We start from the raw sequence: 16141 nt of genomic DNA, 5'->3' as shown, positions 1-16141 counted from the left end.
GACTTTCACTTATAAAATGCTCATGTTGCCCGTCTGCTCTGAAGCCCAGATCAGTGGCGATGTGTAGTGATGTTTGCCCCTCTGGACATTTATCCCATCTCTACAAAGGATCTCTGGAGCTCAGATATACTGTCCACCAGGGTCCTGGACACTGCCAAATAATCAGAAACATCACAGCCAAAGGTGCCGCAAAAAATCAACTACTTGTGATAATCATGTGATATTTTTAATACGTTTCCAGGAAATTCGATGGCAGACTATTTGATATGCAGTCTTCAAGTCTTCATCTCTGAAGTGTATCTAAGTGGGTTTGCTAGAGCTGGAGATAGAATAGCTGTGATCAGGAATTTGTGACTGAACTCTTCAACAGACAATCACACATTGCTTTCTTTCATCCCTTTTACACTTTCTAATTCTCCTCCTCCTCATCCTCTCAGCCATCACTCTCACCATATGCTCTTCCACTTTCTTCTCATACTGTCCTCATTCCTTCATCCGTTTGCCTCTCCTTTCTCTCCAATACATCCCCTCTTATCCTTCCTACTTTTACCTCATTTTCTCAACTCTTTCTCTCCATTCCTGTGCTTCTTCTCCTTCCCTCCCTCCCTCATAATGTTCCTCCTCTTCCTCCCCCTCCAGATGGGTGGCAGAGAGCAGCAGCTTGCTGTGGTCAGGCCAATTATTTACATAATTATGATCTCCCACTTAACCACATGATCCCTTACCTGGGCGTGGGCAATTAAAGGCAGCATCATTATGCAGATTATGCAAATGCAGTCAGAAGCAGAACAAGTTGGCAAGAGATCACACATGAGCAAACACGTGCCCTGTAACCGTGTGTGTCTGTGTGTGTATGTGTGTTTGTTTGTGTGTCAGGTATAAAGTATATGTCTACAGCAGAATGTGGGACATATTTGAAGATTTCTTTATTTATTAATATTTATTTTCTCTGTTACTTTCTTTCAACGGGTCTAAATGTTTGCATTTTCTGCGTGTGCTTCTCACTGTGACCTGCAGTACAGAGTTTATCTAAATTAAAGGGAACGCTTGCTAGAGTGAATTGTTTCTCCAGAAAAGAGTTTGTGATTACTCTACTACTCTACTACTTACTAGATACTAAAAATTCACTTTCAAAATCTACATCTCCATAAAGACATGAAGGTGAAGGTGAATGGATTTCTAGCTCAAGTATCCGTGTTTTCCATTGCACCAACCCAAAAAAGGATGTTTCACTTATTATATATTGAGTCATATAAACACTGCTATAGTCAAGGCATTCTTTGTCATGCACATAAGCTTGCAAATGTTTTTATTAATTAGTATCAATTAGTATCATGAAATCCAGTGTCTTAACATGTATATTTTGATGTACTTAAGAGATGTCTAAATGTCAGTGGTAATGAAAGGTAAGCAGAATCGCATTTTTGATAGCATATTTACTTCCTGTGTCAGTTTAACTGGATTAAAATGGATTTTGAAAAATGTATTTAAACAAATGGATCAGTGGATCAGAGTTTCTTTTACAACGGTAAGTAGAGAGCTGAGGAGTGAGGATCTGAAAAACTTAGTTGATCAACTGAAAAATATCTGCCTGGCTAGATTCCAAATTGGGTTTTTAGTTTGGGGCATGAACTTGGGTGAACTGATGCTCTGAAATCACAATAACAAAAAGATCAATTTGGTAGTGCTTGTAATGCTTATGTTATGCTTGTGTGCGTGTGTGTGTGTGTAAGTGTGTGTGTGTAGTCACATGTGAAAGTTCACTGGAAACCTGCTAACATGGTGTGGCCAGGTGGCAGACAGAGCCATGCCCATGGGTAATCAACAGGCTCTTCAGTGAAGCGACATCACTGTATGTGTGTGTGTGTGTGTGTGTGTGTGTGAGGCTCAGTGATACCCCTTGGCTGGAGAAATGTGGCACCTCCCAAGCCAGTCATGTACAAACACACATCTGCATTGTGAAGCATACAGACCCTGTCTGATGGTAACTACCATATAACTGCTGTTAACCAGCTCTCTTGCCCACAGCAGAGGCCCCTCCTACACACAAACACACACACACGCACACACAGTGGCACATTCAATCAATTATGTTTTGACATGGTTCATGAACATGCAGATGGTGCAGGACCAGCGGGGGCAGAGAACTGAGGATTTGACTACTCTCTCCCTCGCCCTCTCTCTCCCAGTCCTGCAGATGTGTGTGAGTGTGTGTGCTTGTTACAGAGTCCACCTCCCTGTAAAAGATATTAATGCTGGCAAATTTTAGCGGCTGTATTTTCATTTAGCTAATCCTCCTGCCATCTGCTCGTTATCATACGCCGAGCTGCTTATTACAGTTTTACTCTGCATGTTAGTGTGCGTGTGTGTGTGTGTGTGTGTGTGTGTGTGTGAGCTTTGGGCATGTCAATGTCATGTCTATGTGGGTGCTTGCGTATTTGTGTGAGTGAGCTACCAGGAGTTGTCGTTATCACCTCAGGTCAAAATCTGTTGGCATTTATCCCAATCTCCTCAGCTCAGTGAGCATGGCAGACAGCATGCACACGTCCGCCTGCCTGCATGTGTGTGTGTGCATGTTAGATCTCACATCAAAGCTTTCTGCTTGGTCTAAATGAATGTAAACATCACAGAGTGGGCATGTTTCCTGTGTGTGTGTGTGTGGGTGTGTTTATGGTCTCTGTGCTTACATGTGCTTTAAGCGAGTCCTCTGTTAATTAAGAGCTCATTAGTGACACCAGCTCTTTGACCAATTAGGAGGGCTTGCTTACGGGTTCACTTGTTTGTTTTCTGGTTGAGACATTACCAAACACGTTGTTTTATTCATTCGTTTTCTTTTACACCATTTTCCCGGGTTTATTTTCTCTGTCTCTGGAGGATAGAAACCATAAAAAATTGATTATGGTTGGTTTTTTTGCACTTTTATTTTTGTTTGTTTGCAAGAGAAAATGGCCCATACGCCCATACGATGTTTGTGTGTTTTTAAATGTGTGTGGTTTTTATCTCCTCTGTGTTATCAACCCATTGTCATGGTCTTTTATTCATCTCATTAATAACCGTGCCCTTGAGGTGGAGCTCCACGACCCTGTTTTCAACAGCATACGCTAGTGAGCACAAACACGTAGAGACAGTTGCACACAAAGATAAACACGCACACACACATACACAATTAACAGCAGAGGAGAGTCTGACAGCAGCTTCCTTTGAGGCAGCACCCATCTCAGCCTCCTACAAGACAACAAAAAAGACACTCCGCACACACATACTGAATAGAAATATAGCCAAAACACTCAGGAGTGCATGTGCCAGCCACTCATCCACCCACTAAGATATAAACATACATATATGTTTGAGTAACACACCACATCTAGTGCCCCACTTAAAATATAGACTCAAAAGCAAAAGCGAGTGAATTCTGTTGTCACATAGAGAAAAAGAGCCCATCAAGGATCCTCACCAAGGTACAATCTAAAACAAGGAGGGAAGAAATGAGAGGAGAGCAAAAAAAAAGGCAGCACAGTGAGGCAAGAGAGACAAACCAAGGGCTACTGATCATCTATCGTTCCAGACACTCAAGACTAATTTTAGTCTGTACCACAAGCAAATAACTATGCTGGATATCATCAATATTTAAGCACAGTTTGAAGTTGGTTTGCGCTGAATTTGAACTTTGTTTTGTTTTGTTTTTTAAAATCCATTCTGCCCTGTTTCTAAGGCGCTTTGTGTTCTGTTTTGCTCAGTGCCACTTCAGTAGCATTCTGGACGAAGGACAGTCTTACAGTCTTTCAACCACAACACTCATCAACAATAAATAATGTTTATTTGCGCGTGCAGAGCTGCTGCTGCTTTGGAATGCATGAAAAATATTTTGAGTGAAGTTGTCAAATGCTACACTGACAGTACAGGAGCCTGAGGCTGAGTGAGAAGTGTGGAAGTGTGTGTGTGTGTGTATGTGTGAGTTCATGTGACATCTGCCATAAATCACAAGCCACAGTGTCCTTGTAGCTCTAACACGTATCATGGAAATCAATGCAGAGGTCAAGCTGAGCAGAGCTACCCAGCCCCGAAAGTACCACAGCAGCCAATAAATATGGCAGGCTAATACATACGTCAACAACTTGGTTTTTTCACCCTATCGACTTGCTACAGATGATGTTGATGTGTGTGTCCACATGAGTGAATGAATACGCAGACAAATGAAACACAAATGTCACAGAATGTGTGTCCATTCTTCATGGAGACCTTTCAGCTGGAGTTGACCTGGTGATATTGTAAGGAGTTATCTCAGCCTACAGGGCCACTGTATCATTAAAGCATACATCTAGTAAACCAGGCGATGAAAATGTTTATTCTTGCTATAAATTTTGGCATTTTAACATGGGTGTCTTTGGGGATTTATGTTCTCTTGGAGTCGGCGACAAGAGGCCAGTTGAAGAACTGCAGTTCTTGTCAACTCCATGTCGGCTTTGTTTTTCAGCCTGGGTCTTTGCCACTGGCTGTAAACCCATCAGTGAGTTACACTGCTCTATGGAATAATGTATTATTTCATTATGGTGAACATGGTCACCATAACACATTTATATGTGTGACCCGTTTTTGCACAGATTTACATTTTCAGCTGTAAGAGTTGAGTCAGACAGAGTAAAGGAACTGAAATTGAGAGACAGACACACTGACACACTGACTGCAACCGGTCTTATTTTTTAACATATATTACAAGATGGTTCGGTTTGTAGTCCGATACTGATTTCCAACAATCTCTATACTCCTCCTACTGGGAAGGTAACACGATTTTTAAATTAGGATCATTAAAGGCATTTGGATTGTGATTGACTGACAAGTCAGGAATGAAAGTGACCTGCTGTAACATATGTGGTTCATCACCGGGGGGGTCGGATAGTGAGAGATACCAGAATGCCACCTTTTGTCCTGATGATACAGAGTTAAGGTCATGGTATGCTCTGTTTAACAACATGTGAATGTGGCACACACGTCCTCTCTCTCTGTTGTATCTTCAATCTCACTCTTTTTCACACTTCACCATTGAAGGTTGAAAGATTTTAATGTTGATAATATGTATTATTAAACTGATTTTCTATTGTTGCCCCTAATCTCCATTCCTCTCTCATCCTTACTCTGCTTCACTCCTACCTTGACTAATCACACAGTAATCACTCCATATTGCACACAGACACAGACACACACACACACACGCACACATCCTTTACCCCTCACCCCCTACATTGTCAAATGATCATTGAGGAGCAAGTGTGTGGCTGACAGTCTCCACAGCAACGGCAGTTAGGACCAGGAGGGGGGCTGGGGCATCTTCCACTGTGTGAATTATGAGAGCAAACACACACACACACACACACACACACACACACACACACACACACACACACACACTCACACAAACTCACACACATATGAACACGAAAACAGAGGCACATGGACAAACAAAGCTCAGACAAGTCCACACACACAAACACTTACAGGTGCCAGCCACGTCAAGAAATCATTTACACAAATGCACAATGACACGCACATACTCATGCGCACAGATGCTCAAAAGTGTGCATGCATTAAGTGAGATCCGAGAATCTGAAAAAAGAGGATGAAAGCCAGAGTGGAGAGAAGGGAGGGATGAGAAGGGGGGGCTCTTGCTTCCTGAAGAGATTTTCTTCTTCCTCTCTTGTTGACATGCAAGCATAGATAGCAAACACACACACATGCACACATACACACACAAACACACAAAGAGATATACAAACAATAACATGGCACCACATAATCACTCTCATTCAATCATTTATGAAAGCAGATGTATAATTCAAAAACTAGCATGAAAGATTCACAAGGCAAAGAACATTGTTTAATCTGCCCTCCGCCCTCTAATTCCCCCCATCAATCCCACCGCCCCTTCGCTCTCTCCCTCTCGCTCTCTTTTCACCTTTTGCCCCAGCAGGGTTTTTAATCATTGACCACAGTCTGGCTCAGACAACTAAAAGGTCAGAGATCAAGGTTAGAGGTCAGGACAAAAAACATGTCGCGTCTTCTGGCAAACTGTCCCGTATCAAACATGACAACTCAGACCATTTTCTTTTAAACTCAACCTTTACATATCTTTCCTTCGCTCTTAACTCTCTTTGTCATGCTCACTTGTCATTAACCATCTTCCTCTTGTCATCTTCTTTCCCTTTTTAGTGTCATTCTATCATCCAGCCATCAAGGATGTTTAAACACCTTTCTCAGGTAGCACCTGTCCCCCCACTGGCACCAGTATCACACAACCAGAAAAAGGACTTTCATATTGTTTAGCTAACAGGAAGCAGAAGAAGCTCCAAATAAAAGATAAACTACAGTCAAAGACAAGCTCTGAAAAACATTTATCATGACATTCTTTGGGAATTTCAAAGGCTTGACCTTATTAAAACTATACACATTCATTAAACTTTGAATTAGCTATTATCTTTATTAATTAATTATTTGATACGAAAAGTCAGTCATATATTGTGAAAATGGTTGTTTAGAAATTATTTTAATAATTGATTATGAAAGGTGTAATCAAAACTAATGTTCTCCTAAAAAACTAGTAGAACAATAAAAAAAAAATCATGTATGTAGATAGACAAAGGGGTCTACATTATAGACAAATAAATAAATTGTAAATGTAACCTCTAAATAATGGAAAAAAGAACACAACTAAACTAAACTAAAACAGTGTAATGACTCTTTCGATTAGCATCACGTAATTATGACTGAGACGATATAAATGTCCACATATCGGCTGTAACTTGTAGACTATCTGTTTAAAAATAATCCCTGATTAGTTCATAATTATCTGAATGATTTGTCAACAAAAATAGATATTCAACACAGCAGTCTCAAGTTCATGGTAACTCTCCTTACCTGCCAGAAGACAGTAAATCAATGTGGCAACACTCAAGCTATTAATTCTGTTTTCAAAGGAATGATTGAATAAAAAAGAAATGAACTCTGCAGCCATGTGTCCAAGTTACAGCCTAATACAATTTGACAGATTGATGAGTACTAGTGCAGACAGTTCCGTGGAAAATATATGAGATTAAAAAAGGTCCTACCTGGGAGGTAGAAGTGTGGAGTCTTTAATCCATACATGGTCCTGGAAACCCCCCCCCCCCCCACTTTCTCAGAGAAGAGTCTGGGTTAGAGCAAGCAGGGGTTGGGGCTGTGGTCAGCTGGGTTACGGAGCTCGTTGTTGGTGTAAGTCATCAGACGGATCCCTCCGCTGCCTTTCCCCCTCTCTCTGTCTCTCCCTGGGCCCTGCGGGTGCAAGGAGGGAGGAAGGGAGAGGTCAGCTGCCTGTCTACCTCCCTCCTCCTCTCCACCCTCTGCGCTGAACCCTTGCAGAGCAGAGACAGGTGGAGGGATCTGGGAAAACCAGAGAAGAAGAGAAAGAGGAAGAAGAAGAAGAAGAGAAGGAAAAACAAAGAAGAATGGCCAAGGCGGAGGTAAATACTCCACAAGCTGAGGATGGTTGACAGTGTGCTCATGCCATCTCTTACTGAGGAGCTCGTCGGTCAAGGGAGAGCCTCCGAGAGAGTTGCAAGAGTGACAGGAGCGATTGAGAGAGAGGGGAGAGAGGGGAAGAGAGGAGAGAGAGTCTTCAGCTGGCGTCCTCTTCTTTTTTTAGTCCTGCGCTTTGTAATCCCTTCCTTGTTATTCATTCAGCGGCCTCTTGCTCATTTGCTGTACAATGATCTGTTTTTCTCTGCCTCTGTTCTCTTTTCTGTCTCTATTCCTGCTTTATCCTCCCTCCTTTGCCTCAGTCCCACCACTGACTGCTCAGCTCAATGTCCACGGAGGAGGAGGAGGAGAGAGGAGGAGGAGGGAGGAGGGATGGATGCATGGAGAGAAAAGAGGGAGGGAGGGAAGAAGAAAGAAAGAGGGGAGGAGAATCATAAGATGGATGAGTGGGGGAGAGATGAATGACTTTATGAGAGTGTGGCGTCCACACGTGCCTCTGTGTGTGCGTGAAATATGAAGAGAGGAGAAAGGAAGATGTGTGCGTCTGTGTGTGTATGTGTGTGTGTGTGTGTGTGTGTGTGTGTGTGTGTGTGTGCGCGCGTGTAAGTAAAAAGCGACTGAGAGAAATAGAAAGAGGGAGGAAGAGAGGAGAGAGGGTGTTGATGCTGTTCTCATTATCAGTAGATTGGACTGGTGCCTGAGTGACAGCTGATTCATCATGGGAGAGAGAGGAAGGGAGAAGGAAGAGAAGGAAGGAGAGGAAAAGTGTGTGTGTGTGTGTGTTTAGAGCAGGGAGGGAGGGTTGAAACTTGCCCTTAAGCATCTGCTTCATTCAGATCTCCTTTTCCTCCTGTCTCTTCTCTTGTCTCTTCTTTTTCACCCTCTAGTCCCCCCCCCCAACACACACACACCAAAAAAACAAAGAAGAAAAAACAGTCTGCTGCTTTGGATTGCAGACACACTGGTGATGTGACTGGCCTGACTGTATCATTCACACACACACACACAAAGCCACCAAAACTGGTCACATGCACCCATTGATTAGACAGGCCTCATATGTCTGACATATCATGTTAACAGAGCTTTCCATCAATTACTGTTGGCTCTTGGTGAGCTAATGTCCCATCTACAGTCACTAGGACCTAGTTCTATCACCGCCACATTAGAGCCAGACACCACGGCCCACACACACGGCATCAAACCAAGCTGCTTCACAGGGGAATGATCTGCATTAGGAGCAGTCATTTGAAGTGGTTCTCTGGTGTTCTGGTATAATAGGTAATGCAGTTCTGGATCGTCTTTGTGCCACTTTTGGTTTCAGTCTGTGTGTCCATGGCAGCCTGGAGGAACCTGGGCACTCTATCACTGTCTCCATCTCTACACGGTAGCCTTCATTTCTCTCTGTCACTTCCTCTCTCACACACAAATGTTGCATGCAGCCACATAGCTACACACTCGCTGCTTCAGTGCTCCTACACACCGCTGTAAGAATGTAAATGGACACAGGCATGTTATTAAAATTAATGCTGTATTTATCTATCTCAGTTATTCATCCTTCGCCCCCCATTTCCTTTCTGTATATCTTTTCCTTGTCCTCATTTTTTTTTTAATCTTTCTGCATTTTTTTCTTTACCCCCTCCCTGTTCTCTGTGAGCTATGAGACGGAAGTTTGCTGGTGATAAGATTGATCGTGAGACTCTCAAAGAGCTATCTATAACCTCATCTGTCACCGCCAAATCAATGAAGAGAGACTGCTGTAGGACACACTGTATACAATACAAGCACCTATGTACACAAACAAAAATATGTACACCTGCATTCACAAACACAAATATGTAAAGATGCATAAGGGCACACAGTAGGCATACAGGCCAATAGACAGACCCTCATTTATGTACAGGCACAAATACACACAAACACACATTTACACAGACTGATCAACAAATGGGAGACCAGTTGTGAAACATCAGCCAACCACAAACTGACAGTGAGGACTGGGGAGAGGAGATAAAGAATAGTAAGGAAACAGCAAAGAGGATGGTGAGGTGGCTGTGTGGTTGGTGAGTGAAAGAAGGGAGTAGGGGCATGTGTGTGTGTGTGTGTGTGTGTGTGTGATGTGAGAGGATGGTTGTTAGAAAATGATGTTTGACAGTTTCTTGCAGTTCTGAAATGGATATAAATCCTATTTGTATTTGTACTTTCCTGTATTAGCAGCCCGAGACGCTACACCCGCACTCCATTTTACTCATACAAACACAACTGGCAACCCTCTGTAAACACCCCTGACCTGCAGGTCGAGACAGTCGAGACCCTTTGGCCTGTGGGGGTCACGCTCTGCTGCACGGAGCAGGGTCAGCCAGGTCAAGAGAGGAGGAGGGGGAGGAGCGGGGGGGAGGGGGAAGCCCGACAAACACAGCACAATCTGTGATGATTACAGACAACAGCCAATAACGAGTGTTCACCTCTGACCCCATTGCCGTGGAAACGTGAGGGAATGCCTGTCACCGAGGGACCAGTATAACTCAATCTATCAGCAAACAGTGGTGGGGGGGGTTGTTAAGAAGAGGAAGGAAAGAGTTTAGTGATGTGGTGAGAGCAAGAAACAGCTTCAACCTTCCCACAGAGCCTGTTGGAGATCTTGTCTTCAAAACAGACACTAGAAGAAGCCCCCCCATCCCCCATCCACCTCCCCTTTCTTCTCTTTTCTTCTTCTCCCTGGCTCTTTCTCTATCATTTGCCTGTCAGATGCATGCTGTGGCAGAATTAGAGCTGACACCCTGGTCCCAGCAGCAACCAGGGGCTGCCATCAGCACTTAAACATTTTCTCTCTCTGCTACTTCCCTCTTCTCTCCCTCGTGTCCATGCAGCACTCTAAATGCTGACAAGGAACACGGAGAAGACGACAAATAAAAGAAGAGAAATGAGCCCCCTCCATCTTGCTGTTATTCCTTCCCCTCCTTCCCCTCTTGTTTTCTCTACATCAGTGCCCCCCCTCCACTCCCAATCCTTCCTCTTCTCCATCTCATTCCCAGTGGGGTCACTGACCCAGAGTGAGTGAGCCTCATTACCCAGTCACTCTGTATCCACTCAAACAGTGAGGGTGGTTTGGGGGGGGGGGATCTCTATGTGCGTACACGACAAAAGGAACCGCAAATTTATTTCTCATTCCTGAAGTCACAGTTTCAGGAAAGATGTATAAAGAGGATAGGTATGATTGTAGGAAGTACTGAAAAGATTAAAAAGCAAGGGAATCAAAGATGGTTAGACCAGAGGATAAATGCTGGAGAGGGGAGGGGATGGATGGTGGGAGGAGAGGGGTGAAGGGTGGAGGGGTTTGGGCCTCCTTCAAAGTTAATTGTCAGCGGAAGTCATTATGCACATATTGTATAGAAAAACCAGAGGATGGCTCTTTCAACCAATCCTTCTCATCATTTCTCCTCTCCCCATATTCATCAGCACATGGGTGTCACCATCCAGGATTTAATTGGACACTGACGGGTTCACTATGACCTCAGGACAGAGAAAAATAGGTTGGAATCGCTGGGACATGAAACCGCAGTCACTCCCTGATTATATTAGTCTGTTAGAGAAACACTTACAAATGATCCAGAAGGCAGCACCATCACAGGACTGTCTCCTCTCCACAAAACTTGTGACACAGCCTCAGATGTTCAGTAATAACACCCTAAGCTCCAGGCTTATTGAGGTTTGGGAGATTTTAACTTTTTTTCTGTGTGTTTTTGTCCATGTGGTGAGCGTTGGCATACGTGTGCTACTGTCAGGCTCCATATGTGTGCAGGCAAATGAGGATGGAATTGAGGGGTGGGGGGGGGGGGGCAAACACACAACCCCCAGCTTAAACTCTGGACTCCGGCTGTCTGGTGCCTGTCTGGCCACGAAGCTATCCTAAACATGCCATTCATGCAAGCTCACAGAGACGGGTACGTGAGTGTGGCCCACTGAAGCCCTGAATCAGCACACACTAACACACATATGAAGAGCAGGGCGACATTGTCCCACCACAGCATGCAGAGCCACATAAATCATGACTGTTAATGGGCCTGAGCCACAGGGCTTCACTATACTTCTCCACCTCCAAATACTCCATCTCTCCCTCTCTCTCTCTCTTTTTTCTGTCCATCTTCCCTGGTCCATTTGCAAATATGCGCAGAACACAGCAACACACATACTGAGCGGGGAAATGAGCCCGCTGCTGTGATATTCAGTGCTGTGTTTGTATCTGCACTTCTATCTGTCTATCTTTCTATTCATCCATAAGTTCATCTATACGTCCATCTATAAGTCCATCTATAAGTCCATCCCTTATCCTACCTGAGTGGGAAAATAGCCTGCTGCTGTGACATTGATCTTCAGTGTTTGTGTGTGTGTGTGTGTGTGTGTGTGTGTGTGTGTGTAGGGGGTGGGGGTGGGGGTGACACATACGCGTTGCCTTTGTTTGGCTTCTCCATCTGCCCAGATGGTTGTATCTAGTGATTATCTCTGTATGTATCTCCTCCTCTGTCCCACAGCCCTAGTGGGTCAGTCAGGCCCAGGCCTCTCTGTGCCACCATTTGCCGTGCCACATTGATTATGCCCCTCTGGGAACCAAACTTCCCCTCTCACAGGCAGAATCACATCAGCAGAGCTCCCCAGGAGAGTTTTCACCTTCTCTCAGCACATTTCCCTGCCTGAGCCTGACCTCTGTCAACCTCTGACCCCTGACCTGGCCATATGACCTTTAAACCTGCTTCTGTCTTTTCTGATGCTTTTTGACCTCAAGAGATCATAAATCATTATCTCAGACACAAACTGGGCTTCACACCCTCTGTCTGATTGTCTGATTTCTTATACGCAAAATCAACTCCATTTTCTGACTTTTTTCTCAAAAGCAAGAACTTCATTTGAGGCCTTCTTCACCAAATACAAATAGGATTTCAGTTCAGAGCTCCAAAAAACTTAATTAGCAACTGTTTTGAGAGCAAATTCATTGTTTCAGTTATTTTCTATTAAAAAAAAAAACAATTTCTCAGTTCCAGCTTCTCAAATGTAAGAATCTGGTTGTTTTCTCTATTATATGTCATCTAATCATATAAAACATATATAAAACAAGATATTTTTGGTGAGTTTTATCTATTTGGTTTAGTCTTTGGGCAGCATGGCAGCATCCTGGTTGGAGCTGTTGCCCCACAATAAGAAGGTCATGGGTTCAGTTCCCGGCCTGGCTCCTTTCTGTGCAGAGTTTACATGTTCTCCCCGTTCCTGTGTGCATTTCCCCCGAGTACTCCGGTTTCCTCCAACCGCCATCATGTCTAAGTTAACTGGTGACTCTAAACAGTCCGTAGATCTGAGTGTGAGTAGTTGTTGGTCTCTGTCTGTCTCTGTGTGTTGGCTCTGCGATGGACTGGCGGCCTGGACAGGGTGGCCCGCCCTCGCCCATTTGTGAGCTGGGATTGGCTCCAGCACCCCTCATCCCCTGGAAAGAGATAAGCAGTTGAAAATTAATAAATGGTTTCGCTTTGTTTTTGAGCATACCACTAATTGAAAAACACCCTATTGTCAGAACAAGTGGTCATATATGGGCAAGGGTGTTATTCTGTGACTGTCCGCACACATTTTGATGACTTTAAATTAATGATTTTTTAAATTATTGTTGTGAAAATTTTGTTTGTGTAGCATAAATATAATTCTTACAAAGATAACTTAAAATAAATAAATAAAATATTCGAAATTAAAAATATTTCATTTACTGTGATGTGTTGCAGGACAAATCACAGCTCTGGCATACTGTTTAGCACATTGTATTGTTACCGAGCTGTCACTTAACATCTTACACACTGAAAAAAACACAGAAGAAATTTTATGTTGAAGTTTTAAAACATTTTATCAGGACAACAGATATTCAGACAGTTCATATTACATGGCTCTTGAGGGAAATCCTGGCAGTCTGCACTAAGTAAATCGAGGATTATTATAGCTCTGCTGCCAATACACTCTCACACACACACACACACACACAAATGATTGCATGCTCTCACACCTTAACACACATCCCATACACACACATGCACATTACCTGGGGGGTCTGAGCTCCCCCTCTACAGGCCTTCACCCCACATGCTCATCTCAATTAATCACCCAACAAAACAGATGTCAGGAACAAAGAACCGATCTCCAGGCCTGTGGGGAAAAGGGGAGGAGGAGGAGGGAGCTGTTAGCAGGAGGAGGGAGGGAAAGGGTGGAAAGGGAGACGAAGGAAAGATGGCAGGAGAAATAGGAAGCATGAGAAGGAGGTGTCAGTGTATTTAGAGCTGGATGTGCTTTATGAGGCAGGTGTTTGGAGGGGCAGTTAGAGTGGGATGTGTAAGCTGCTCATGATCCTCGAGTCTGGTGCTACTGTTACTGTACAATACAAGATGAAACTGTAAAAGAAAAGGGAAAAAAGAAGTCACGATGTAAGAGGGGGAGAGAGCGAGAGACAGCAAGAGAGTGAGAAAACAACAAAGCCCTAGAGATGAAAGACGGTCTACAAAACAATGGATACAAAATAATGCTCTGCGGTGTGCAGAAATAGAGCAAAGATTGAAAACCTGCCAAGATAAAGACAAACCCCCGCTTTTGAACTGTCACTTCACTGCGATACTGTCAGAAAACAAATGGCAATCCTGACAGGTTTCAGCTGCTTTAAAAGAGACAGAATCATATTTTATTCACAAATGCATATTTTATGGCTTTTATAGGAAAGATCGTAACTTGTTGTTAAGCACCGAATTCTTGAATCTTGTGCTAAATTATTGACATCTACATAATATACAGCTTGAAAGAGGGAAGAGTAGTGTGGGGAGGGGGTGAAAGTAGAGGAAATAGGAAGGAAAGAGGCAGGAGGGTGAAAGAAAGGGAAAGGAAGGGCTGAAGGGTGGGGGAAATTATAAGAGACCTCAAATCTCTATGTTTTTATTACATGCGTGTTATTTTCACATGACTGTGTGAAAAAGACATTCAGTCTGAAGTCTGAACGTTACAGGAAGAGCCATCAATCTGCTGACATTATCTCTCAACTGCTTCTTTTCTTCCATCCAACTATCTATCTAGAGCAGCAGTCCGCAGTTTCTCTTTCCTGTCTGCCTACGGAGTGTGGACAGTGAGAGTTACAGCTCACATCAATAACCAGCAGGTAACAGCCTGGGCTTCATTCTTCAAGCACAGCCTTAAATCACATCAACCCCGGAGGGAAGCAAATGAGGAGAGAGGAGGACAGAGGTAGAGCTTAGCACATATAAAGCACACCACAACAGCTTCAACAACAGGGCAGTGTTGCTAAAATACACAGAGATGCACCTGGGAGGGAATTACAGGAACACATCAATTTATGCAGCATAAAAACAAGGCTTGGTGTTGTAACTGAGAGTTCACAAGCTGAGCAACACACTGGGGGAGGAGAGAAAAGGAGACATGATGAGTGAGAATTTGTTTGTGTGTGTATTTGCATATGTGTCACTGCCTGTCTTCAAGCCCATTTTTCTCTATGTTTGTATGGAGGCAGCGTATTACCTAGCTGCAGCACGCCACAGGAAAAAGTGTTTAATGAAGCACTCCTTCCCACCGGCATACATTGATCCAGAGCACCCAGGGAAACACTGACCCCAGCTGTAGGTATTGAACTAACACTCTCACACTCACACACACGCATTAATGTTTAAAGGATATTATATATTCAACCTGGGTCTCTAATTTACCAGTTTGGCCTAATCCTATAATAGCAATGTGCTCACCAAGCTGACTGCCGAGATATGGGACCATGGTGCAATTGCTAAAAATCAGAAGTCAAACATACAGGTTGAAAAGGTTGAAGGTCAAGGAAAAAAAAAAAAAAAAGATACTACTCATTATTCTGACCAGTTTCTCCGCAAGTTGTTATCGCAGCAAAATCCACTATCTTGTGCTGTGTTGTCGTTGCTTTTCCCTGTTGTCTCCCGCTCCCCTCCCACCTTTTCACTGTGGTTTTCTCCAAGGGAAATTATTTTCCTCTCCAGTTCTGGAGAACCCATCACTGTCTTTCTTCATTTCTTTGGTGTCTTATGTATGTTGCTTTTTGTCATTTCCTGTCCAAATATCTCTGCTATGTTTTGTTCCTCAGATATAACAGTGCCCAGTTTAGTGTTATTATAACCCGCATTACCCACATCTCTTTTTCCATTCCCCACTCTTCTTCCTGTTCTGACTAAACCACTGGCTTGTTTACACAATTTTGAGCATCTATGTGCTCAATTCTTGCCCCATTGGTCTTTGTTGTAGCAGTTTCGCCATGCAAGAGTGTTATAAACTATAAGCAGACCTTCATTTTACAGCTCAGGATTTGGCCGATCACAGTCCTCTCTCTATCACTCCTCTGCGTGTTGCCTTAATTAAATCCTTCCATCCCTCGTGGCTCCATCTTCATCGTCTCTTCTCTTTCTTTTTTTTTTTTGTTTGTTTATTTGCTCTGTCACTCATACACACACACATCAACGCCTCTTCATCTCAACCCACATCTCACTCATCGCTTCTCATTTGCCACGTTTGTCTCTTCACACCTCTCTTGTTCTCCCTCTTTCTCGACATAATGGTTATGTGACACTTGTCTCGTCACTTCAGCATC

General features: G+C 43.5%; 1 protein-coding gene across 1 annotated transcript in view; it reads right to left on the bottom strand.

Moving 5' to 3' along the window:
• LOC115056798 (genetic suppressor element 1-like) overlaps positions 1 to 7161 on the bottom strand; it is a 32590-nt gene extending 25429 nt beyond the window's left edge. Inside the window, exon 1 of the mRNA XM_029523522.1 lies at positions 7101 to 7161. Coding sequence (XP_029379382.1) covers positions 7101 to 7137 — 37 coding nt within the window. The 5' untranslated portion in view covers positions 7138 to 7161. The remainder of the gene's footprint in view (positions 1 to 7100) is intronic.
• Between the last annotated feature and the right edge of the window lie 8980 nt (positions 7162 to 16141).

The sequence above is a fragment of the Echeneis naucrates genome, chromosome 16 (assembly GCF_900963305.1).
Source record: "Echeneis naucrates chromosome 16, fEcheNa1.1, whole genome shotgun sequence".
Lineage (NCBI taxonomy): Eukaryota > Metazoa > Chordata > Actinopteri > Carangiformes > Echeneidae > Echeneis > Echeneis naucrates.
Note: the sequence above shows the minus strand (reverse complement) of the source record. Positions and strands in the feature narration are given on the sequence as shown.